This window comes from Lagenorhynchus albirostris, chromosome 15 (genome assembly GCF_949774975.1).
Source record: "Lagenorhynchus albirostris chromosome 15, mLagAlb1.1, whole genome shotgun sequence".
Lineage (NCBI taxonomy): Eukaryota > Metazoa > Chordata > Mammalia > Artiodactyla > Delphinidae > Lagenorhynchus > Lagenorhynchus albirostris.
Window position 1 is genome coordinate 66,625,883 of NC_083109.1, and position 27,155 is coordinate 66,653,037.

The window sequence follows — 27,155 nt, forward strand, 5'->3', positions numbered from 1 at the left end:
AACCCATGTCCCCTGCATTGGCAGGCGGACTCTCAACCACTGCGCCACCAGGGAAGCCCCAACATTCTTTATTTTAAAGTCTATTTTATCTGATATGAGTATTGCTACTCCAGCTTTCTTTTGATTTCCATTTGCATGGAATATCTTTTTCCATCCCCTCACTTTCAGTCTGTATGGGGACACAGGGATTTTTTTTAGGTAATGGTAATACTCTGTATTTTAATTGTAGCGGTGGTTACACAGTTTTATGCATTTGTCAAAACTCATAAATTGTACACTACATAGGGTGAATTACCTGACTTGAAAAAATTTACAGACCACAGAATTTGCTTTCATTTTATTTTTGGAAGGCTGTTCTGAAGTGATTATACAAATGCCATTTGACTTGCTATTTTGAAATGTCATTTTCTTTTTTTAGGTTATCTGCACACTTAAAAATTAATTGCTTCATTAAAAAATAATTTCATGACTTTTGAATGCTTTTAATTAAAGTACGTATTGCTTTGCTGAGGACCTTGTCTCTGTCTTCTCCCTGGTGAGCCATGTTGCAAACTGCCTATTTACAGCAGGATTCTGAATCAGCCCACATGGGATGGCCCAATGAACTGCATTTAACCAACATCACTGGGGATTCTAATGCTTGTGGTCCAAGGACTGTTAATAAACACCAGGAGGCAGTAGAGCTTTGTGTGAAGAATGTGGGTTCTGAAATCAGACTGCCTGGTCTAAAGTCATGCTTCAACCACTCATCTGCTGTGCAGTGGAAGCTTTCTGTGCCTTAGACTCTTTCTCTGTTAAAAAAAAAAATTGATAACAGTATTATCAACCTTGTTAGATTGTAGTGAGGATTAACAGTGTTAGCACAATGTCTGGCACCTAGTACATGCTGTCCTTGTTGTTAGTTGCATGTGTGATAGTCTTGCAGTGCTGTTGTAGGAAGCTCTTTTTCTTTCTTTTTTGGTTTTATCCTTTGAACTTTATTATCACGTTTCAGAAATATCTTCATTTGGTTGACATACTGATAATTCTTCCCTCATGGAAGGTTCTTTTTCTTGAAGAGTGAAGCTGTGGTCCAGATTGAGAACTTCGTGTGGTAGAAATACATCTATTTTCATTTTTAGAGTACTTTTCCTCCAGGTATTTCTCAGGGGACTAGGCAAGCCTCACACAATGAAATAGCAGGGGAAGGTAAAGGAGAGGGTGATGAATATGGGCTGGGGGAGTAAGAAATGCAAGGATTTTGGTTTCAGATCATAAGGAGCTGACAATTTGTCAAGCACATAACTCTCAAAACAATGTCTCCACTTATACACTTTGTTGCAGGTATGTACTATTTTGCAGTAAATCGTTTCCCATTTACCTTATGGAGTGTTATGAACTCTGAATTTATGAGATTTGTTTTTAAAGTGTGTGGGAAAATTATACCACTTCTCTTGTTTACTATGTAAGTACAGATATGTTTATATTAGCCTTTGGGGAAAATCCACAGAATTTATAATTCACAAAAGAAAGTAAGCAGGTAAAGGAACAGACCCTGTAACTGGAAGAGACTTTAAGAGTCTCTGATCCAGGTCCATGACTTTATGTACAGGTGGTCTTTATTAATTTCCATTTTTGCAGACAAAATGATTAAGGTTATGTGATTTTCCAAGGTCACATGGAAAATATCAGGATTGTAACTAGAATTTGAGTTTCCTGCCTCCTGGCATAAATGTTCAACCTGTTTTTGATGATAAAGAGGGCTGGATTAACTGATATGGGGACAGGGACTGGGAGAGTGTGGTGGGACAGAAGAGACCTTGAATAAGAACCACAGGCATATGAGAAAGCCTCATTCCTATACATTGCATGTTTCAGGCAAGTGAGGCCTGATACCTGTTGGATGAGGGAAGGCTGGCTGGTCATCACCATTCCCATAAGGAGTATAATGTAGGTCAATTAATTACAGTCTGAGGGTTTTTTGGTATAGAAACAATATGTTGGTACATTGAGAATGGAATCATCTCTCACAGGCACAGTAGAGTAGCATGGATCAAACTCACAGACCAATGCAAAAAAAAAAAAAAAGCACCAAACCTATCTTAATCTATACTGAGACACTAAACTATCCATGGGACAAATGGTTGTGTTCCCCCTATCCCTTATCCTATATAAGGGATATGGTGGGCATAGAATGAAGGACATGGCGATTCAGGATAACGTTAAGGGATGATGTCATGGCACTTGATAAAATGGATGCACCCATCCACACAGAGAGGCACCTGCTGCATTGAGCAAAATGGACCAGGCTTTGGTCTCCTGGGCTTGTGGTGGAGATCCACTGTGAAATCAGTCTGCCTTTCCATTTCCTAAGGCTGACCCAATGCTCCCCGCCCTCCACTCACACGAGCTGTTAATTCTAAAATATGTTATTACCTTCCTTCAGTCAATTTTTAGTCAAGTCTTGTCTTGGGGACCTGCCTTATTTTAAAGATGACTTTTCATCTCTTTGCTCTAATCCATTATGTACATGCTTCAAAAAGTGTGATTCTCAGCAATTTTATTTCCTTAGTTCCAGAATTTTTTTGAAGGCAATTTTACGATTGACTCCGTGTACCACCTACCATGTCAAAAAAATCTGACAAAGTTTTTTTCTTGAAACATCCTTAAACATATATGTCAAAAATATAATTTATTCCTGATGCTTGTGTCCAAACAGACATAAGTTCCAAACTGGATAAAATAGCTAACAAATGTTAGATGTCCTCAAATATGATGTGTTACCATGTGTCAAGATGAAAATACGCCCATGTATTTATAGACATGGGCTGCTATTTATAGACAATAGTGGAGAAATTCCAGTCCATGAATCAAACAGGGGGTTGAAGGTTCTAAAAATGAATCCATTGTACTATCAAACCCTACAGGAGTAACTTATATTTATTTTCCTGAGACTTATTCTATTGAATAATCATGATGAGCACTGTAGATGTGGTAAAAATGATCTGTAAATATGTCTCCTTATGAAAGCAAAAAAAGTGCATATAACTAACCTAAGACAATTTGTTTAAATTGTAAGATATCTGAAAAGCATCAAATCTGGCTCCAATATCATTTATAGTTCTGGTTATAAAATGGACCATTCCTGGAGGGAGAACAGCCTGTTCTACATTCACAAATACCAAACTTCACTTTAGTGAGGTTCCTGAGCAAAGCTGGCTTCCCTGACCCACGTCCCCAGGGCTGGAGTGGGAGGCATGAGGGGAAGGTGGGATCTGAGTTCTGTTGGCTAAGAACAAAAGTCTCTGTGGTGGAGGAAAGGCTTCTGGCCTCTGATGCCTGCCCCGTCATATCTAAAACTTTTTTGGAAAGACTTGAGCATAGAAATCTAATGAACTTGGAAATAAAGCTTCTATTGTAAAACGGCTTCATAGCTGGTTTCAGTACTTACTTTGTCAATTTTAGGAAACTGTATGGAACAACTGCAGAGTTTTCACAATCTAAGGTTTTGGTTATCTAATAACCAAATGCATTTCCCCTGGATTTAATGATTCGTGCACACAGTAAGTTTAAGGAAGATCCCAGGCTAAGTTGCAAAACAAACTCACATTAGTTGTAGCTATTAAAAAATCGATCACAGTTTTCAGCAGAGAAGGGAGTTAATTCTGTCTGACTTTCAGGTTGATTGATTGCTCAAGTATTCTCTTTCATAAAAGTACTCTTCCTCATTTTCAGACCAGTTTGTGGTTGTGCAAAGATAAAATTGTGGTCTTCTCTCATGCCAGCAGAGATGTGGTTCTGTGGTATGTTGTACAAACTATTTAAGATACTTATGTTTATGTATACACATACATGCTTTGTCTACCATAAAATATTTAGATTTTAAGTGTTAAAGGCTTTCTCATCATACCATGCAATATTTTTTCATGTACTTCATATAAACCATACGTTGGAAAGTTGTAGAGTCACAAAATAAGAAGGCTTTATAGTTTCAAAATAAGTATATGAAAACACAGTGCCATGAAGTTACATGGTGAGCTGGGGTGGAGAGGAAGCAGCCATTCACAGGACCAAACCCACATACATGCAGGAGACAGCAATTAAGAGGCCAAGGATAGGGATGTTTTGAAAATATACTTAAAACAAGATGAAAGATCTTGGACCTTTGAAAATGCCCTAGAAAGTGAATGAAAACAACAGCCTTCTCTTTTATCAGAGCTCTGACTCAGACCTACTACTAGGAAGACCTTGAAATACAGAATATATGTATAGAAATATATATCAAAAAACCATATATTCCTTTAAGTGGATCAAACTATTATATGTGCAAATTTCTTTTAGAGATCCTAGAAGCAGTTGCGTACATGGACAACATTAAGTACATAGGTGGCCCACCGTGATTCCTCACAGCCCAGAAGGCTCTCAGGGGTACCCCATATTTTCTCCCATAATTACTGGGTGCACCTGTAGTCCAGAGGAACTTGGAAGCTCTCAAGCTTAGCAAGGAGATATCAAAATGAGGCCCACAAAGCAACACTTCCTCAGGACAGATTTTTCCTGAACCGCCCCCCTGCCCCCGCCCCCCACTGAGGTCAGGTCTCTGCTGTAAGTTCTCCTAACAATGTACACTTCTTTTCTAGCACTCAGCAAACTGTAATTAACTATTCATTTTGTGATTACTTGGACAGGTCTGCCTCCCTACTAAACAGTAAGCTCTATGAGGGTAAGTCATTGTGTAAGTCATTGTGCTTTCCTCTCCATTTAGTCCAGTGCCTGATGTCTTGCATGTACTCAATAAATCTTTATTGCCTACGTGAAAGTGGTAGTTCTTTGTCTTTCCAATATTATTCCTGACATAAATTGAAACAGGTATGAGATTGCCATGGGAGGGAAGCTGTGGGGTTCAGAAGGTTCTAAGCAGGTGAAATGCTGTGGCTGGCCCAAAGGTATGCAAATGAGCCAGCCAGGAAGAGTTTCATACATCAGAGATGGAAAGGTTTTCCTACTAAGAAGACAGGCATCTCTGACAAGTACATAAACTTGAATTTGCTGCCTGATTTTGTGATTCTAGGTTTGAATGTTATGTAAATAGTTTTGTGTTTCATGTTCCTTTTAGCCACTTTCATTCTCACTTCCTAGTTCAAAGTCTCAGGAAGGGGTGTGGGAATAGACAGACACATTATGAGGAGGAGCTATAATCGTGGGCTCTAAGGGAATGTTTTATGGAGGTTAGCTTTGCAGAGACCAGTCGCATTAGGAATGAGCATCGTTATGATAATCTCGGTTGAGTTTTTATAGTTTATGAAGCTTTCAGATCATCTGATTCTCATAGACATATTGTGAACTAAGCGACTCAGAATCGTGGCCCACAGTTTATAGATGAGAAGAGGGAGGTTCGGAAGAGGTTGAGTTATCCAAGTTACAGTGAAAGCAAGAGCAAATTAACATTTTTTTGAGAACTTACTATGTGTTGAGGCACTATGCTAAGCCCTCTATATTTAGAATATACAATTTAATCCTCACCACATCCCCATGATGTGATACATTATATATTATATAATAATATATAATAATATTATATATTATTACCTCCGTTTTACAGATGAGGAGACCAAGACCTAGAGAGGTCAAGTTGTTTGCCTCAAATCGCAAAATCAAGAAATGTAGAGCCAGGCTTCAAACCCAGGTGGTCTCTTTCAGAGCTCAGAGGATAAACCACTATGCTAATGAGTAGCATTAGGAGATTTCCAGTAGAGTATATTGTATTATTTGTATTTGCTAACCAGGTTTTCAGACTCTTGGTTCAATTCTGCTACTTTATGCTGCCATTTTTTATTTTTTGCTGTACGTGGGCCTCTCACTGTTGTGGCCTCTCCCGTTGCGGAGCACAGGCTCCGGACGCGCAGGCTCAGCGGCCATGGCTCACGGGCCCAGCCGCTCCGCGGCATGTGGGATCTTCCCGGACCGGGGCACGAACCCGCGTCCCCTGCATCGGCAGGCGGACTCTCAACCACTGCGCCACCAGGGAAGCCCCTGCCATTTATTTATTTATCTTTTAAACCTATTTGCAGTTTCACCTTAGCTTAGACTTTATCAGTAACCATAGTGATGTCATTGCATATGCCTGAGATTATATCAACCAAGTTCAGATAAAAATCCCTTCCTTATATTTATTAATTAAAAATAATTGTTGAATATATTTACTAGTTTTATGTTTTAGAGGTGCTCATTGCTTAATAACCACAAGGAACATCTATTGAATACACTGGGGAAAACTTGCACCTTTCTCTGACACTCTACAAAATATTAAGAAGTATAAAAAGAATCTAAGTCCGTGAAAATACGTGATTACATGAGTTCTTTTTAGTCCATTACCTCTTCAAAGAGATGACAATGAACAACAGTGATGGCACATTCTGTGTCCTCTACAGATCCAGCTCTCTCTCTCTATAGGTTCTCTTTGTAATTGAAAAGAGAACATGAGGGTGTCGTAATTTGTAGCTGATAAGAACAGTTACAACAAAAAGTGCCCTGCCTAGAGTTCTAGATAGGAAAGTGATCCATCCAGTCAAGATTTTGGGCCTGTGCACAGAGATGTGACCCAAGCTACACACCTGAGCCCTGGTCAGGAGGGCACTGAGCAGAGCCCAGCTTTTGAATATCACTGCATTTCAAAGCCACATTAGAAAGAATACTGGCTGCTATTTGGCTTTTTGTGTTATCTGTGCCTCTTCCCCTCTCTGTGATGGATAACTGAGGTTTTAATATACAGTAGTGACATACTAGTAGATGAAGGAAGGGGGCAGTCCCCAAGGGCAATCTGAACTTCTGCTTAGTATATTTACTCTTGCTGTTTTCCTTCCTCCTCATTTGTAATTCAAGAGGCTCTCTGAGAAGAGAGAGACAGCAAGGCTTCTTAGATGGATCAAAGGACGACAAGCTGGGATACCGGTTTCTATGAAAAGGTCTGCTATTGAATTTGTTCTGCTACCTTTAGGCACATCATTTGTTCACGCTGTGCTTTGGTTTCTTCCTGTGCTTGCTAAGAGTAAATAACATGTACTTGAATATTTTGTGATGATTATGGAGTATTTTAAATGCGTGAGTGATTTATTTTTCCAGGCCGCCTGCTCAGGTCTAAAGTGAAAGTCTGCTCCTTTGAGATGCTAGGCTTCGTGGTGGTCAACTGACCCCAAATCCTTTAGACGACAGCAGCCACCTAGTTGCTTCTTCTCAGCTCATCAGGCTTACTCTATAGTTGCCGGGCTTATCTTTTGGTCTCCTCTGTTTGCAGAAATGAAATATGTAATTTTATATGTTCATGCTGCTTTTACGCTCCCCCACCCCACTCACCCCCTCGAAAAAGATGAAGGCTTTCTTTGGCACAGAGCTGCTTTATCTGTGACACTGATCCCAAGAGACAGTGGAGAGAGGTGACATGGCAAACAAACTGAATTATCTGAGCTTGTTACTATAGTTCCTTTTTGATGATTTGGGTCAGGACCACTAGAGGTTTGAACTAGATTTAGTAAGGTGCAGGCTCTTTGGGGTTTGGCAGGGAGAAGTCAGGGAATATACTGGAAACAGAACACAAAGTACCCTTCCCCTTTCCCCTCCCTGCCTTTTTGTTTGTTTGTTTGTTATAGCCTGTGTTACATTAGGCAACAAGATGCCCCTGTCAGCGAAAGGTGCCAAGCTGAGAGTCTTAGAAGCTAATAAAAATGTTTGTGGATAAGCAACAGTTTTGTTCCTCAGCAGTGGATCACCACGACGCTATTAAATAACAGTCTCTGAAGTGCACTAATGGAGTTAACAGAAAGGTTTCTTTTGTTTTGAACTAAAATACAGTGTATTACATTATTTCTAGTGAAGTTAAAAGCATTTTCTAAACAAGCCTAGGAAGGTGTGAAGCTAGAGGACCCATGAAATATGTTACTCCTTAGTTGTAGCTTTGGTGGCAGCAGGAAGAACTTCAGACACAGGAACACAGTGTAACCTTTCAGTTTTGAAACGCTGCTAGGTCTTCCCGTTCTATAAATGATCAAAGAAACATTTGGGTAAATACTGCTCCCAAACCTTACTTGGCTTTAAGAGTGCTGGGTCCAACTTCCGTTTGTTAGTTCAAGGAAACAAGCAGCCAGGGACTCTAATTTGGGGTCTTCATTCTTGGACAGGGTCATCAACACACCAAAACATTACTTGCAGGTGCCCCAGCTGCAGCAACTTCCAACAAAGGCAGAGCTTTCCCCGATGCCTCTTAGAAACAGGGAGCCAGCAACCTGCCAGGCTTGGGGAACTGGGCGGGGAAGTGGGGAGGGATTGGTGGTAACTTTTCCCCCCTAGATTCCTGTCCGCTTTGCAGCTCCTGTGAAGCAGGGTGGAGGTCCTTGGGGTGGGGGTCTGGCTGGTTGGCTCTAAATGTAAATAGGAAGCCACGCAGCTCAGCAAGTAACAGTTAAGAAATGGCAGTCTCCATCTCTGGCAAGGACTTGGTCCAAGTGTCCGAAGGTACGAAAGGGATGAGGGTCACCCCCGGGTCAATCTGCACAACCTGGTGAAAGTCCCTCCGTGGTGGGGGCGTGAATGAGGGGCCCAGAGGCAAAGACTAAGGCGAGGAAAGACCAGAAGAACCGCGGACACTACCTTGGAGGGACGGGGAGGCTTCAGTACCGCCTTGGAAATTATCTCCCCTGGCCCAAAAGTCTTAAAATCGTTTCCGCCATGATAAGGAGCCGCGACCAAACGGGAGGCGGGGACGCGCGCCACGCGGATGCGCGCTCCCTTTGTCCCACCTCCTGGCCGGCCCGCTCATTGGGAGGAGGGAGCGCGCTTCGGAGAGAACGCGCCGCAGCCGTGCGTATGTGGTCCGGGTGGAAACTGGAGCCGGCGGCGGCGGCGTTCCGGGGCCGGAGAGGACGGGGGAGGCGGGGAGGCTGCGCGCCGCCCGCTCCTCCCCACCCCCCGCCTCGGCCCTGAAGGGGCTGGATGGGCGAGTTGGGCGCGATGGCTCGATCCTGGGCGGCGGCGGCGGCGGCGGCGGCGGCTGGAGGCGGTGGCGCGTCCTCCTCCTTGCCCCGGCGCCGGCGGTGATCCGAGCGAGTGGCCGCGGCCCCCGATGAGACTGCTCGCGGGCTGGCTGTGTCTGAGCCTGGCGTCCGTGTGGCTGGCGCAGAGGATGTGGACCCTGCGGAGCCCGCTCACCCGCTCCCTGTACGTGAACATGACGAGCGGCCCCGGCGGGCCGGCGGCGGCCGCCGCGGGCGGCAGGAAGGAGAACCACCAGGTACTGGGCCGAACCCGGGCCCGGCGGGGCGGGGCCGTGGCGGCCGACCTTCCCGCGCTCAGCCTGGCTATTGTGCGGGGCGTCATGGCGAGAGGCCCCCCCGGGCCTCGCCCCGCCGCCCCGGCCTCTCACAAAGTTTCCCCCCGTCTTCCCGGCCGGGCGCTCGGTCCCGGCCCGGCGACTCCTTTTGTTCCGCGGCGCGGGCGGAGGACGGCCTCCCCTATCCCTCCCCGGCCCCGGCGTGCGCGGCCCGGAGCCCCGCATTGTTCCTGGGTCCCCGGCGGTGATTGCAGGCGCTCCGCCACCTCGGCGTCCGCTCCCGGCGGCGGGACGGAGGAACTTTGGGGTCGGCGCGTGGCGACTGGGACCCATCTGACACCAGGGCCTGAGAGCTAGATGATCGGACCAAACCCATTATCCCGGACAACCTTCATCAGCTCCGAGAATCACACCGAAAAGCCGGTGCCTCTTTTTGCCTGGTTGAATTTCTGAACGTACAAAAGGTCATAAAGAAATTAACCGTGCTTCGTGAGCCATTTAACTCTCTGGGCTCGTTCCGGTGACATTTTCCCTAAGCACTTAAAAATGTGTTTGACAGGTCGTCACTCCCATCCTATCGAACCTTCCCCTGCTACTAAAGAGAGATCGCCTTTAAACTTTGATTTTGGTATCTGACTGCAGAGATGTGATAATAAGAAAGATGATGTAAGCTTCTACTGGAAGGGTTATTAGAACTGGGCAGGAGTGAATTCTTTAAAAAGTTGTAGTTGTGCACTGTGAACGATGGCGGTGTGGCTCGTTGGGTAGTCTTTTCATTAGCTTAGTTTTGTGCCGCTTAAATATGTGCATTTGTAGTATTAAGAGTGAGATATTTCATATTTGACCGTAATGTAGTTGGCGGTTAACATGACTATTGCAAGGAGGCTTTTGAACTCTGCCAGAGTGTTCGTTTATAATAGCTAGCATTTGTAGTACATTTTGCCTTCCCAGAGAGCAGTAGCTAATTACTTCCCATCTTGTGTCTCATAATTTTCATAGTTTTCTCATTTTCCTATGTCATTTTTCTTGTTATGCCAGGTGTTCAGAGTTTACACCGAAGTTGATTTCATGTGTTCTAATGAAACTAAAGAATTATCTAAGGAGATAAGGCTATTCATTCAGAGAAGTAGTATTTAGTTTTTCTTTAAAAAATATTTATAGTGGCCTTTTTCTATTTTTAAAGGAAATCATAAATTTCCATAAAATTTTTTAAAATTTATAATCCCACAGCTATTGCACTTTGTTAGGTAATCACTCCTATGATATTGTTAGGAGTGCACATAAAGTTAGTCGGTGATCTTAACTTGTAAACCACATTGTGTGCTACAGATTGATCAGTCAGTTTTAGAGTTGTACTGTAGTGATAATGTAGTTACCAAAATGTCATATATCTGTAAGGAACATGGATAATGGTGTAAAACAATGAATAGAAATGTCCTTTTTAACAGTTGGTAGAAATAAGTTTCTGGGTAGGATAAAAAGGAGGCTTATTTCCATTGACATGGAATTATGGTAGAGTCTCTTGGCTGTAGGTGTTTATTACAACGCTTGTGATTACCTCTACTGCAGTACACTTGATGTTTTCAGTGCTCAAAAAAGAAATAGACATATTATAAAACTGAAAAACTGTTTAAGTAACTTGATTTTTATGGGGCCTAGGTAGAACTATAGCTGTAGACATAGCCTCAGAATATGTCCTAGCAAGATATCTCTGAATGTCTTCTAATTGTGTACCTTTATCAAGTTGAATCTGCCAGGTTCTAAGGAAATGTAATACCTCATTTACTTCATTAGGCTTCTGAGATACTAAAGTATGTGTGTACGTGTGTACATGTGTGTGTTCTAACCAGTTGCACCTGACAGCTTGGCAGCTAATTTCTCTGAAGACTAATCTGGTGGTTTCTGAATATTAGGTGGGCAGGGGGAGATTGGCTCTTTTCCTTAGAACAATCAATCCAGACATTATTTTGAGTTGATACATGCACATTATGAAAATATTGTCCATGAATAAAGATTAAAATGAACAAAAGAAACATGTATAGAAACCACAGTGAAATAGGAGACTGTTCTCTCTGCAACGTGGCTGAGTTGATGATTTGTTACCTGCTTTATATTTCAGGATCCTGGGTTTGCCTTATAAACTTAGTTGCTTCTGAAGTAACTTAACCCTAAACGCTTTTCCTCCCTTCAAATTAATAGTTCATACTGGGTCTTCTGGTGTTCATTTGGGTATGTGGCTTCCATAGCCAGCCACATCTGGTTCTTTTGCAGTTGCATGAAAGTGGGGTTATGGATTTGATTGAACCATACTTAGCACAAGTTTTCCTTATGGTTATTATTATTATTTTTTTAAGTTTTATTTTTTTTTAATTTTATTTATTTTTTTGTGGTACGCGGGCCTCTCACTGTTTTGGCCTCTCCGGTTGCGGAGCACAGGCTCCGGACGTGCAGGCTCAGTGGCCATGGCTCACGGGATCTTCCCGGACCGGGGCACGAACCCGTGTCCCCTGCATCGGCAGGCGGACTCTCAACCACTGCACTACCAGGGAAGCCCTCCTTATGGTTATTTTGATTAAGAAGTTATGGTGGTAGATTCTGTGTTTAAGACAGACCTTGGGCAATGTTTGTTCTTTAAAAATAGCTATTTAGTTACTATAGCCTTGAGAGGCAAGGCTCCTTTGAGCTAAAGCAGCTCTAAAACTATAGTCGCAGCACCATTTTAATAACTCGGTTTGGTGTGCTAGCTTCAAAACTGGGATTTATGTTTCACTTTGGGAAATCGAGAAGCAAGGGAGGGCTTCTCTCAGAGTAGGGATGGATATGGCTTGCATGCCAAATTGGGCTCACTGACTTTTTTGTACAGACTGTGAAGTAAGAGTAGTTTTATACTTTTAAATGGTTGCAAAAAATATATAATCTTTTGTAATATGTGAAAATCTTTTTACATGAAATTCAAATTTCAGTATCCACAAATAAAGTTGTGTTAGAACAGAGCCACCAACTTTGTTTACCTATCATCTGTGAGAGCTTCCAGATACAATGGCACAGTTGCATGGTTGCTACTTTATGACCTACAAGCCTAGAATATTTACTGTCTGGCCCTTTACAGAAAAAAAAGTTTCCTCCAGAGAAAATTTCCAGCTTCCTTAATCAGCAGCACATTCTTTTTTTTTAAGCAGCACATTCTTAATCACAGATTGCAAGGTGGGTAGTTTGACTTACTGGGAAGAAATTGAGGCAGACAGTGAGAAACTAGATATGTGACTTTTCAATATTGGCTGACCCGGAACTTACAAAGAAGATAACAGCAACAAAAACTTTGGATCTAGTCTTTTTGAGGCATTGCACCTAGTACTTAAAGTTAAGGCAACTATTAAAGAGCTATTGAAACTCTTAAAGGACTCTTAGGCCCCACTAACTAGGTTCTTGATAATAACAGTTATTCAGCAGCTTCTCAATTGATGGAGTGAAAAAAGGATTTTTATCGAACTCCTTGGAGCCAGGCCAGGACTATTTCTGCAGGTGACATACTGCAAGGTTTTTTTTAAAAGCACAGATAACATTATCGGGAGTTAATAAGGTGTGACATAAAATTGCAAATATGTGTATATCTGACATTTTATTTTTTCACCTTCTTATATAAACTTGAACTGTGCTTTGCCATAAGCAGTGGTGGATTTAAGATAGAATTGAAATGATTTGGATTTTTTTCCAAATGAAAAAACACTTGGACATCACAGCGAAAGATCAAAGGTTATGCTAAAGGACAGATTCTGCCTGCTGCCCCTCACTCCCCAGTTACCTTATGGAGGTGGACCCAAGTCAGGCATGAGTTATCAGTGCTCAGTGGGGCCAGTCAGCTAGCCAGACAGACACTGATGGATAGGTTCGTGTCCTCCTCTGAGCTGCCTTTGAAAGTCTGGAGGCCTTTGCAGCCGAATACCAAAGAGATTTTGAAAAGGGTTTCTTCCTTCCTTATAACCTGTGTTGAAACCCTAAACAAGTGTTTGCTTCAGTTTTACAGAACACGGGGATGCTCTGTTCTTCTGGATATACCAGAGGCCTTTATGTTCCCCTCTGAAGGTGCCCTAGGGGACCCACGTACTTCCAGTAAAAGAGTTTTTTAGACCCTCTGAAGCGTGGTTAAAATCTTAGGATTGTAAAATACAAACAGTGAGTGAGTATTTGAAATGAAGATTGCCAGTAATTTATTCATTACATCAGAGCTGAAACAATTTAATCTAATCTGTATAAGTTGTTTCCCTCCATGGACGTGAAGGTGTCTTGTTACTCTGCACTTTGAAATCTCACATAAAGAGGTTGTTGGTTTAGGTTTGTGTCATTTGTAGAAAAAGAATGAATGATTTGAATATCTCCTCCTAAGCTGTACTTATACACAAGGTGTCAATGATTAAACGTCTGGACTGACATGATTGCATTGTAGAACTGAGAATGTGATTTTTGAATCCTTAGCTGTCAAGGTCAATGTCGTCAGGCTTGGTCTTACCACCTGCTGTAGTAGAAAAGATTCTGCTGGACCCTGTCAGTGGAGCCTTTCTGGTTGTTTTTAGTGGTACTGAATATCTCAGGTCTTTGCTTACTCATTTCTTTTGAGAATGGCTGGGTGCCCAGACCTACAGTGTGGTTTTTGGGCATTCCCTTGAACTTCAGTTCTCTGACTGGCTTTTGTGGACCTTGGACAGGAAGGGAAAGAAAATCAAGTTATTTTGCTTCTATTAAGTGTCAGGTACTTTAAATATATTATCCTCTCTAATCCTCAAAACAACTCTTGGATGTGGTATATCCCCATTTTACAGACAGAAGATTGAGGCTGAGCAATGAAACTTGCCCAAGAGCACAGTTAATAGATGGCAGAGTTGGATTTTGAAACCCTGCTCTGTCTGGTTTCAAGGCCCAGGCTTTTCCCACTGTTTCATGGTGTCTCTCCTAGGAATCCTTGTTGTCTGAGGGGCTGTGAAAGTAGACTGCCTTCTTAATGGCAAACTGTCCCCATTCTAGTGGACGTCTGTGTAGACATTGAAATTATGTAGCTGAGTACAAAAACCAAGTTGTTCTTGCAGTTTGTGAGTTAGATAAAGATGGGACAAGCGCTTGAAGTTCTGGCTTTCATCCAGTTTGTGCATGCTTAGGTCAAGTTTAACATTGAAAAAAAAAATCTTACCTGTGGTGTCTTTCTTGTGACACCAGCCAATTCTCTGACACTAACTAGGTGTTCTACAATTCACTTCTGTTTGACACTACCCGGAGTTAACAGCCCAGAGACTTAAGGGCTCCTTCCTGCAAGACTGCCCTCACTTCACATGTCAGCTACAAGTTGAGGGTCCACAGTCCACCCATGCTTCTGTCGGACTTGTTTATAAACTCTGTGGTTTCCACAACCCCCATCAGGTTAAATAACTTGCTGAAATGACTCACAGAGCTTAGGAAAACACTTTACTTCTGCTTATGGTTTATTATAGAGGATACAGCTCAGGAACAGCCAAGTGGAACAGATGCATAGGGCAAGGGGTTGGGGGTTGGAGAGGGTGGCACAGAGCCTCCGTGCCCTGTCCAGGTAGGCCACCCTCCCAGCGTATCGATGTGTTCAGCCACCTGGAAGCACCCAGCCACCTGGAAGCACCCAGAACCCTGTCTTTTAGGAGTTTTATGGAGGTTTCATTACCAAGGCATGACTGATGAAATCTTCGGCCTTTGGTGATTGAACTCCATCTCTAGCTTCTCTCCCCTCCCTGGATGTTAGTGGTGGGGCTGAAAGTTCCACCCTGCCCTCCCGGTCATCTCGTGAGCATACAAAAGGTGTTTTATCACTCCTGAGTTTCTCTAAGGTTTTTAGGAGCTCTGTGCTGGGAACTGGCGATAAATACCAAATATTTATTTTTTATTAAAATCAGGAAGTTGGTTTTTTAAAATAACTTTCTAATTCTAATTTTACTAATGTGCGCAAGTCCTTTGTATTTTGGAAGAAAAGACTACTATATCATATACCACGTGTTTGACTAGTTGAGGAACTCAAAAAAATAATTTCAGAAAAACTTTTAACTGTATCCCTCAGTCTGATAAGCAGATATAATTTTATAGGGAAATTGCATTTCTACTTTAAAGGAACGATTCATCAAACAAGGTTATATAAAGATGAGGAGATTTCCATGGCCTTAATGAAATCTTTAAGACATGACTTAACACTTCATTATGTTGACTAGCTGGTACCCTGTCATGTCTACCTGATTTGGCCATTTATTGTTTGGCTAATTATTAGTATCTCTACAGTCTTGTTGCTAGTAGGGAGAACATTGCTATTTACTGTAACCTCTTTTAGAAGATGTTATGTTTAGTTATCGCATCCTATTTCACACTTGGCATCAGCAGATGACTGCATGGCATAACTCTGGCTTGATTAGACTTTGTTATTTCAAAGATTTCCTTACTTATTTCCATTGAACAAAACTCAAGCAAACTTTAAAGGGAGATGCTAGCTCATAAGATGCTTTTTCAGACGCTGTGGTCTCCAGCTGAGGAGTACAGCCCTACAGTAGGGCTGGTACACAGTCCTTCCAAGGTGAACCTTTAACAGGCATGATACTTTGTTCTTGCCTGTGCACATTTGTCTCTGTAGTCTTTGAGGAGCACACGTTCAAAGAACTCACCTGCTTGAACATGTGCAGAAGCCTACAGACAGGCCACTTAGTGAGAGCTCATTAAAGCTTTTCATTTAAGCTGGGTTGTCTGGAGAGAGGTAACTCCAGGGGGACTGCCACATGGTTGCATGGGCTCCTGCACTGACTTTCTGTCAACATCTTAAGGGCAAGGTGACTACGTATTTAAGGCCTGAAGGTCCTGGCCAAGGTCACGATGACATTACTTGTTTCTCTGGGTTTCTGATTTTTTCCCTCCTCTGGAATGTAAGTTCCTGGAGGCCAGTGAGTCCATCTTTAATTTTCCCTAGACCACTTTTGAGCTGGGATGGTTAGGAAATGCTAATGAAATTTTCTGGGTAAGCCCATTTAGGGGTTCTTAAGCAGTGGTGATTTTGTACCTTCAGGGACACTTGGCAATGTCTGGGACATTTTGGGTTGTCATAACTGGAGGGTGCTACTGGCATCTGCTGGGTACGGGCTAAGGATGCTGCTAAACATCCTGCAGTGCACAAGGCAGCCCCCATAACAAGGATTGTCCAGCTCCAAATGTCAGTAGTGCTGAGGTTGAGAAACCCTGGCCTAGTGTAATTTAGTTGCTATCTAGATCGGATTATCTTTAGACACATTTAGTCAGTCTAACTGGCCAGAATAGTTCTGCTTTCTCAGACAGATACACTGGGTAGCCTGAAGCAAAGAGAAGCTTCTTTGAAAGAAACTCATAAAAAAACCACATGCACCTAGAACAGGAGCTTGAATCAGCTGGGAGTGCTCAGAAACCCCAGGCTTCCTATTCACTCAGGAGCTATAAGGTGGGAAATGAAATGTGAAGTGCTCTGCCAGGTGCCTGGTACAAGGTAGGCACTCGGTGTGTTCCTTCATTGCTTGCTCTGCTAATGCAGTTTTGTGGTGGATGGGTAGCTTAACTACTATTTACAGAATTGGGTTTAAGCAAGGCCTTGCAAAAACCTTGAAGTTTTAGAAATTGATGAAACCCAGTGACACCTGTCTCCATGGTTATCCTTGTGTTCTCTCCAGGATTTTACTAGAAACTCTAAATTTTATCTGTTAGACTGCCTGTGATTTTTAACAATAATTGTTAAACAGATGAACATTTACTGTTCATCCGTATCTGTGCCAGTCACTGAAGTCAGTCATTGTCCCTGACCTTTTATGGTGCTTTCTGTCTACCTGGGAAGATAGACACCGGACATGCAATTATATACAGGTGTTCAGTTCAGTGGTTATAAATGTTACTGAGGAGACTTGGGAGATGTGAGAGAGTATTAGAACAGGGGATCCATCCTAGTCTGGAAGTTCAAGGGAAACTTACTTGAAGAAATATTTAGGCTTAGGTCAGTTGGGGTGGTGGGAAATGTAGGAGACAGCAAATACCATGCGAAACAGCCTTGGGAAAGGAGCCTTCCAGAAAAAGAAAGAAGGGTACAGTGTTGTGACATAGTGAGTGGCTGGGTGTTATGGATTGGTAGGGAGTGTCGTGAAGTGAGGCTGTGGACACAGAATGGACAATCCTGTAGGGCCTTGTAAGCCACATTAAGTATTTTGGATATTAAGACTTCTCTGAAGCAGGGTATTGACATGATTAGATTTGCATTTGAAATTTGCATTTTTAAAGAGATATGCTTGACCACTTAAGTTTTCTAAGTGTACAATTCAGTGCTTATTAGTATAGTCACAAAGGTGTACAACCATCCTCACTTTCTAATTTTAGAACATTTTCATCACTTGATACAGAAACCCCATATTCATTAGCAGACACTCTCCATTGCCTCCTCTCCCCAAACCCTTGGTAACCGTGATCTACTTTCTACTTTCTGTCTCTGGACCTGCCTATTCTGGACAATTCATGTAAATGAAATCATGTAATTTGTGGCCTTTTGTGACTGACTTATTTCACTTAGCATAATATTCATAGTTCATGTTGTCTCGTGAATCAGTACCTCATTCCTTTTTATGGCTGAAATAATATTCCGTTGTATGGATCAATCACATGTTGGTTATCCATTCGTCAGTTGATGGACATTGGGGTTGTCTCCACTTTTTGGTAGTTATGAATAATGCTGCTATGGAATTGACATTAGTGTCATACAGATGGTCAGGAGGAACATGGAATTCAACCTTCATCTTTAAAGAGAAGGGCATTACTCCTTTTTATTCTGTAGCACAGTCTTTTCAGTAAGCATTTTCTTTTCTGAAAGATTTGTATGGCAGTAAAGGTTCAACCACATGTGTTAATGTTGATGAATTGAGAGAAATGCTGTTAAAAACTTGAGTTTTGGGGAGCACTTGAAAGCATTATTTGCAGTTAATGGTGCCAATTCTTGCTTAGTTCTGGAAGTCAGAGTCTGTTATTGTTCTGGTTGTCCATTTACAAGTGGATGCCAAAGAATTCTTAGCTCCTCTGTTCCACTTGAATGACTTCTTGTCCACGTTAATAGAATGTACCTGATTGCCTATTACCAAGGTGATGGCTTTCATCTTGATTAGTCATTTCAGAGAATTAAGAGAAAATAAAAGTTAGAATGGCCTCAGTATTACAGAGTTCAGAATGTGAACCAGGAGGTCAGGCATATAATAAAAAATGGTTTATGACCTGCACTGGGGCATAACTTCAGGCACAATGAGTGTTAAGAATTAGTTAATGATTAAGCATGAACGTTTTCAGACCAAGGAAAAAAGTGTAGGCAGTGAATGTAAGAAGCTTCAAAGCTTACCATGTAGAGTGGGAAAAATAAAAATAGTATCAAGCTGAAGCAGTTTTGGTAAAAGTGTTTAATGGTAAATTAACACAAATCAGTCAACAATTGGAAAGATTTGGTTTATCAAGTCAGGGCACAGAGTTCGTAAAAAGATTAGTTAATCTTTGAAATCTTAATGTGCCTGTCTGCTTCTTTGTATTGGTTTATAACTGGTTCCTTTCAATGTTAGTGTCGGGAATATTACCCAAGATTTCATTCAATATTTAGCAAGCTTAGGATGACTGTAAAATTGGTCCATCAATTGTGCAAGCAGTTTACAGGACACCTACTGCTGATGAATGGTCGTGTTTGTCAGGGGGAAGCAGGTTACTTTTGGCTACTCATTGGGAGAAATTGATTGTTTCTTAGTGGATAACAGATTAATAGTAACTGGTCTACTCTGCAGTTTCATCATGGTACTTAATGGACTTACGTTTATTTATCAGGCCATGTCAGAGGACTTTATCTCACGGCTATTATTATTACAGTAGTCTCATGTGTCTGGTCCTATATTGAGGATTGGCCTGCATTAACTTGCTTAATCCTCTAAGTAACCTACCAGGATAGATAGAAACCAGTGACATCTCTAGTCTACAGATGAATTTACAGAGGCTCAGAGATTAAGTGACTTGTGTGAGCTCATACACGGGAATGGCTGAGCCAGGACTTGATGATGAGCTCACTCTAGAGCTGCGGCGCCCTGCAGGCTGCTTACCCCCTTCTCTGGTATACTAACGCTAGATGAAAACGGGACACATTTATCACGGAAGATTACATTTCATCCACAGTTGAGGTTCTTGAATTTTGTTCTAAAAGTGTGTTCTGGTTAGAGCCTATTCCTAGAAATCTGGTTCTTAGCATGTTATTACTTTGTCTTCTCATTGGTTGCATGTGACCTTAAGTAACTTCTTAATCTTTCTCAAACATACTTGGCTCCTGTCTAGTAGAATGTTATATGACCTGGTAAAGCGCACCTCAGTGTTCCTAAAGGTCCCTATTTAGCCCACAAGAAGAAGCGCAGCTTAATCTGGTCACTGGAATATTAAATTCTGCTGTTCCTCCTCCGCTTACTTGATTTGTCTGGTGGTTTCGAGTTAAATCATTGCATTGAGTGACTGTTTTCTTATCTAAAAACAAGGTTAATGTTGGTAGTTATTGCCTTATGTTGAACCCCAGTGAAGGAGAGGCCAACAGTTTTCCTAATCTTGGGGTTCAGGGGGATATGGTGACAGAGTTTTGGGCCAGGAGTCAGAGCACTTGGACGGTGGCCTGGCTCTGTCACTTACTGAGCTGCATGACTCAGAAGCCTCTTCACCCTTCCCCCACTGTTCTCTGCGTACCCTGAAGGTAATGAGAATTAAACCAGGAATTATGTATGAGGAAATACTTTATGCCTTATAGGTCATATAAGAGATGATGATTATTCTTAAAGTGCCATGAGATTATAACATTTGGAAATCTTAGATTTAATTTAGTCTTCTATTTTTTGTTTTTGGACTTCTTAGATGACGCTTCAGTTGTATGTTTTCATTTTTTTTCTTCTTTCTTTTTAGTGGTATGCGTGCAACAGAGAGAAATTATGTGAATCACTCCAGGCTGTCTTTGTTCAGAGTTACCTCGATCAAGGAACACAGATCTTCTTAAACAACAGCATTGAGAAATCGGGCTGGCTGTTTATCCAATTATATCACTCTTTTGTGTCATCTGTTTTTAGCCTGTTTATGTCTAGAACATCTATCAATGGGTAAGTGAATCTTGGATACTTTTTTCTTTATCCTTAGGTCTAAAAAAAGAAAAGGAAAACGAAAAGTTACCTTGTTGAGATGTTGACCACCTCTACAGCTACAACACTTCTAGTCAGAATCCTTGGCCCAGTGTCTCAGCCTCTGCAATTATGCTTTTAAAATTCACTGTAACTTGATCTTGATAAACAGCCTCATTGGTCTGTATTTCTGTGATGGGAATCACAGTGCTTCCCACTTTGATGTGCACAGGAATCACCTGGGTATCTGGTTAAAAGGCAGATTCTGAGTCAGTAGGTCTGGGGTGGGACCAGAGATTTTGCATTTTTAACGTGTTCCAGGTGATGCCTATGCTGATCTATTAGAGAGGAGCAAGATGGTTGGAACCATCTTAACATAGGCTGAAAAGTAAGATCTTTGCCTTAAGCACACTTCCCAGGAGCAAGTTTTTTTGGGAACTAATTCAGGCCAGCAGTGGATGGTGGCTTGTTCGAGTGAAGGGTTCTCCATCTGTTCTTTCTTTCTTTCTTTTTAAAAATATTTATTTATTTATTTCGTTGTGCTGGGTCTTAGTTGCAGCAGGCGGGCTCCTTAGTTGTGGCACGTGGGCTTCTTAGTTGTAGCATGTGGGCTCTTAGTTGCGGCATGCATGTGGGATCTAGTTCCCTGACCAGGGGTCAAACCCAGGCCCCCTGCATTGGGAGTGTGGAGTCTTAACCATTGTGCCACCAGGGAAGTCCCTCCATCTATTCTTACATAATGTTTAGACTCACCAGAATTTTGTAAACATTGTGGAATTCTCTATCCCTAGAGTGGTTCTCTCATATAAGTCTATGGAAGAAGCTTTAGGAATATTTTTATCCTTTCTTGGCCAAATTTTCAGACACCGCAAAGCCTAAGAATCCAGAACTCCAAAGAGAAAAGCAGCAGGGCTCAGTGCTTGAAAAGCCTGTTGGACCACTTGAAGCCACTGGCTGGGCCCACTTTTTCTTCCCTTGAGGTTTGGAGCCAGCTTCTACTGAATGTCTGGATCCCCAGTCTATCATCTGGTCCTTAAATATGTTTTCAGGAACCATGAGCCGTTTCTCAAGATTTCTTCATTGTTTATATGAAATTGCCTTAAATTTGCTTTAGCAAACAGTTGTTATTTTTGTATTGGTAGTTGAGTTTAAACAACTTGGTCTGACATTTTGTTTCTAAAATTCACGGCATTGAATTTCTGTTCTGTACCATTTATTTTTTCGCTGGGAAAGCAGACAAGTCACCGCAGCGGTGATTTTTAACCTTTTGGGGGCCCTGTACCTCTTTGAAAGTGATATAAAGTAGAAATTCTCTCTTCAAATAGTCCTTACATTCAGCATTTTGCATATAATTTAGGGAGATTTCAAACTCTAAACCGCTTCCCCCTACCTCTACCCTGTTCGCCCCTGGTTAAAATTCTCTGCTCTGGGATTTCACAGTTCGGTCAAAGGGGCAATAAGATTAATAAATCCGTTTTGGCTTATCTTATCCACAGCTCTTCTGCTTTTCTTTTTTAAATAACCCTCATCCCCACCCCTTCATCCCCCCTTGGCACCCCTCTCCCCCAACAAAACAAAAACATCTCTTGCCCTGTGTCCTATTCTCAGCTGGAAGCTTAACTTTGAGCCCATTGGGAATTTCCGTCTATGGCAATGGAAACTTATTACCACAAGTGGCTGTCTCTTATAGAAATAATTACTATGGTAACCTTTTTTTAAAGAATATTTATTTATTTTATTTATTTTGTGGGTTTTTTTGGCTGCGTTGGGTCTTAGTTGCGGCATGCGGGATCTTTGTTGCGGAATGCGAGATCTTTTCCATGCGGTGCATGGGCTCTTTGTTGATGCTTGCGGGCTTCTCTCTAGTTGTGGCGTGCGGGTTTTCTCTCTCTGGTCGTGGCACGTGGGCTCCAGAGGCCGTGGGCACTGTAGTTTGTGGCACCCAGGCTCTCGCATTAAGGTGTGCGAGCTCAGTAGTTGTGGCTCGTGGGCTTAGTTGCCCCGCGGCATGTGGGATCTTAGTTCCCCGACCAGGGATCGAGCCGTGTCCCCTGCATTGGAAGGCAGATTCTTTACCACTGGACCACCAGGGAAGTCCCTATGGTAACCTTCTTGAATTAAAAAGATAAGGTACTTATCGACGTCCTTTACTGGGAAGGGGAAGACCAAGTAAGGAGAGACTTGATAGCTGTTTTCAGAGTTTATTTTATAAGGAAGATATTTGTAAGGAGGTTTATCTCCTCTGTAGACTTTAAATCTAGAGAGAACTTAGAGAACGTAGGATGTTTTTTTGCGCACACACACACACACACCAAAAAAATACATCGACATCACTAACTTTGGGAGTTAAAGACAAATTAGAGAGCCATACCTCTCCGTGGTATGTGTTTGCTGGAAACCTTGTACTGAGCAAAAGTCAGTGTCTTGGTATTTTAAGTAGGATAATTCTTCATTGTGTGGGACTGTCCCACACATTGCAGGAAGTCTGACTTTTCTGACCTTGCCCTCTAAGTGACAGTAGCACCCTCAAGTAATTGTGACCACCCAAAACTCTTCCCACCTACTCCCAGGGCCCCTAGACACCAAAATTCATCTAGGCTCGATGAATTTAGATTTTTTTTTCTTTTGGCAGTTTAAATCTTTTTGTGTAGCCTCTGTTGCTCATGATCTTTGGAAATAGGACAATGCTTCTCTCTCTCGTGCCTTTCAACCTGAGCTCTGACCTCAGATGACCTCTAGCTCTAGAATTTTATGATTATCAGGTCAAGGGTCCTTAGACTCCAAAGAGATGGCTAGGGAAGCCTGTTATTTTAAAACTGGGAACGTTTAAGCCATGGAACTGTTTTGCAACTTACCTTTGGTCCTATGGCAAGTTAGCACCAGCATTTGAAACATGTACCCCCAAGCCTGTGACCTCTCTTAGCTCTTGTTCTGACTCTGGCTCCCATGTGAAATTTTGTATAGCTCTTTCAGGAAGTTCAGCTCCTTTTCTCAGATTTCTTTTTCAGCCTGTTTTCCCACTGGAAGATAGGAACAATTGAGGATTAAAAACAACTTGTCTTTTAGGAGATGTTTTCTCTGGGAGCTAGTTGTATTGGGTGAAGGTCTCTGAGGGTCCCCCCCACCCCATTTTTTAGCATTTCTGTAGGGCAGAAGATTTACTGCAAATATATTGTTAGATTTGGTTGACCTCTTCTAAGGGAAAGGGGAGGAGGAGTTTGTTATATGAGCTCCATATTTTAATTTTTTCCTGAAACTGGTCTTACCAGGAACACCCAGTTGCACACGTCCTTCCAGTCACTGTGTAACAAACATATTGCACCTTAGGATTATTTCCAGAAAGCAGCAGTATGGTACAGATTTCCCTGCCATTTCCTAGACCAGTGGTTTTCAGGCTTTTCCAGGGTCTGAAGAGGAAGCGCCTCAGGAGCTGCTTCAGGCTGCAGAGAAAGGCCCAGGAGTGGGCTGGCAGCAGCGCTGAGGCTCTCAACCTCATTTCAGCAGCAGTTCTCCTGTTACATTTTACATTGTCCATGAGTAACGTCTGCTTCATTTAAAGAAACGGTTCTGCTGCTTAAAGGAAGTTTGAGAATCCCTGCCCTAGACAGACTGGGATTTGAGAGCTAGAAAGCAAGTTCTAAATAGGGAGTGCATTTTATTTCTCAAGATGATGCTTCCTCAGGACTTGGTTTGATGTGTAGCTGCTTTTAGGAGAGCTCTCTTTGATCTCCATTTTACCTCCTCTTTTTTCAAAGGCATTACTATGTTTTAGATGTTTTTTAGGATTTTTAGAAATAATAGGACCCAGCCAATTGTATAACATACAAACTGACACAAGTATGAATCTACTTTTTAAATGCAGATTAACGGATATCACAAGGACCACTCTTCCTCTTTTCTCTAGTGTCTCTTAAAAATCTAATACCTAGAGCTATTTTTTATACTCATTGTTCAGTTTCATATTCTAAATGGCTTTTTTCCCCTATTTTCTTTTTCTGCTTAGTGTTATTGGCTAGTGTTGTGGTCTGATCCTGTTGGCCTGTCATTTTTTTAAACTGATATACATGTTTTCTATTACTCCTTCCATCTTTCCTTCCTATTTTGACTTAAATTCTTCACATTCATCTTTTTTTTTTTTTTTTCTTTGCGGTACACGGGCCTCTCACCATTGTGGCCTCTCCCATCGCGGAGCACAGGCTCCGGATGCGCAGGCTCAGCGGCCATGGCTCACGGGCCCAGCCGCTCCGCGGCATGTGGGATCTTCCCGGACCGGGGCACGAACCCATGTCCGCTGCATCGTCAGGCGGACTCTCAACCACTGTGCCACCAGGGAAGCCCCACATTCATCTTTTAATTTCTTATATATTTTTTCTTCCCTTCCCACCTTTTATTCCTCTCCTTTCCCCACTCTTTTTGGTGTATTGTTTGCAGCCTCAAAGGCAGACGATGATATCTAGAGGTGTTTTCTTATTTTATTAACTTTGCTTTTTAATCATAAATCATATAGAAGATATATATTTTCATCGTATAATCGTATAAAATAAACATTGTTTAAGTTCAGAAGGCTGTTGGTGTTGAGTCACTACTTTGTGTGGATGTTGGGTGGAAGTGCTTAGCTTGTATAGAGTCCTCCATTTTTGTCCTCTTTTCTTTTCCAGGTTGCTAGGAAGAGGCTCAATGTTTGTCTTTTCACCAGATCAGTTTCAGAGACTGCTTAAAATTAATCCAGACTGGAAAACGCATAGACTTCTTGATTTAGGTGCTGGAGATGGAGAAGTCACAAAAATCATGAGCCCTCATTTTGAAGAAATTTACGCCACTGAGCTGTCTGAAACTATGATATGGCAGCTTCAGAAGAAGAAATACAGGTACAATTTTTAGACATGGTTTAGAGTATATTTCTTGGTTTTAGATGTATTGCTTCTTGTGATTATATTATTTAAAGAATATAAATCAGAAACAATTTCCATGATGAGGAATTAAAAAAAAATCTTTCCATATTACAGTTGACTCTTGAACAATGCAGGGGTTAATTCACGTATAATTATAGTCAGCCCTCTGTATCTGCAGTTCCTGTACATCTGCGGATTTAACCAACCATGGACTGTGTAGTATTGTAGCGTTTACCTTTGAAAAATATGGGCAGTGTATAAGTGGACCCAGGCAGTTCAAACCTGCATTGTTCAAGGGTCAACTGTACAAGTAAGTGGAAATTGAGAGAGAAATCATCTTTCCTTGGCAGTGTTCTTCTGAACTAGAGGTTTTGGCACTGTAGGAAGGAAAAGGGTGGGTGAGAGACAGCTTGGAGATCAGATGTAGGGACTTGTTCCCTAATTTGAATCTGGCATTCTCAAATCTTGTTTTTTGTTTATTTTTTTAATTAAAAAAAGCTTTTTAAAAATTGTGGTAAAAATATGTAACATAAAATTTACCACTTTAACTGTTTTTAAGTGTACAGTTCAGTAGTATTAAGTATATTTGCACTGTGGTGTAACCACCATCACCATTCATCTCCAGAACCTTTTTATCTTTCCCAACTAAAACTTTGGTACCCATTAAACACTGATTCCCCAGTCCTCTGTCCCCCTGGCTCCTGGCAGCCACCATTCCACTTGCTGTCTTTGTGAATTTGACTATTCTAGGAACCTTGAATAAGAGGAATTGTACAATATTTGTCCTTTTGTGATGGGCTTATTTCATTTAGCATAATGTCTTTAAGGTTCATCCATGTGGTAGCATATGTCAAAATCTCCTTTCTTTTTAAGGCTGAATAATATTCCATTGTATGTATATGCCACATTTTGTTTATCCATTCATTTGTCGATGGACACTTGGGTTGCTTCTACCTTTTAGCTATTGTGAATAATGCTGCTGTGAACATGGGTGTACAGATATCTGTTTGAGTCACTGCTTTCCCTTCTTTTGGGTATATACCCGGAAGTGGAATTGCTGGATCAAATGGTAAGTCTGTGTTTAATTTTTTGATGCATTGCCATACCTTTTCCACAGCAGCTGCACCATTTTACGTCCCATTGCAATGCACAAGTGTTCCATTTTCTCTACAACTTCACCAATACTTGTTGTTTTCTGTTTTTTTGATAATATCCATCCAAATGGATGTGAAGTGTCAAATCTTGGTTTTTAGACCATCTGCTGCTTGAGAGACTTAGGAAGAAGGTTATTCTTAATTCAGTATGGATTCTATTGAATGGGGGAAGACGGTGCTGAGTATGGAATGGGGGAGGTGGAGGTAGAGCCTGCTTCCTTCTCTGATATATTTGAAGCTGGGCTTAGGCTTAGAAAGAAAGGAGAGAATTATGTACTCCCTCACTTTCTTACCCAGCTAAGTTCCTAAGTAGGAGACTATCTTAGGAACAGACTAACCCTAGAGACAGAGCATTAGCATAGCTCTTGGAGCAGGATTAGATTTAAATTTTGGCAAAACGTGGACATTTTTAGCCTGGGGAAGAGAAGACCAAGTAGGAAGGAGGGGAAGGGAAGATTACTGTAAATGGGTATTTAAAGGGATTTATATGGAAGGAGGCCCACCTACCCCGGGCCATGGCCTTGCTTGTTTGCCTGACATTCAAACCCTTCTGAGACTAAGTGCCCAAAAGGAATTTTCAGTGAGACTTCAGATGTTTGAATTAGTGATTCAGTATATGTAGAGTTTACATGTT

General features: G+C 41.8%; 1 protein-coding gene across 3 annotated transcripts in view; it reads left to right on the forward strand.

Moving 5' to 3' along the window:
• The first annotated feature begins 8,749 nt into the window (after positions 1-8,749).
• The window catches only part of METTL9 (methyltransferase 9, His-X-His N1(pi)-histidine), a 43,403-nt gene continuing 24,997 nt past the window's right edge, over positions 8,750-27,155 (forward strand). Inside the window, exons 1-3 of one of the 3 annotated variants that reach the window (XM_060123592.1) lie at positions 8,750-9,262; positions 20,267-20,457; positions 25,134-25,343. In XM_060123592.1, coding sequence (XP_059979575.1) covers positions 8,750-9,262; positions 20,267-20,457; positions 25,134-25,343 — 914 coding nt within the window. Of the gene's footprint in view, positions 9,263-9,641; positions 9,725-20,266; positions 20,458-25,133; positions 25,344-27,155 lie in introns of those variants that run through there. The other 2 variants (XM_060123593.1, XM_060123594.1) reach the window with 2 other exon arrangements.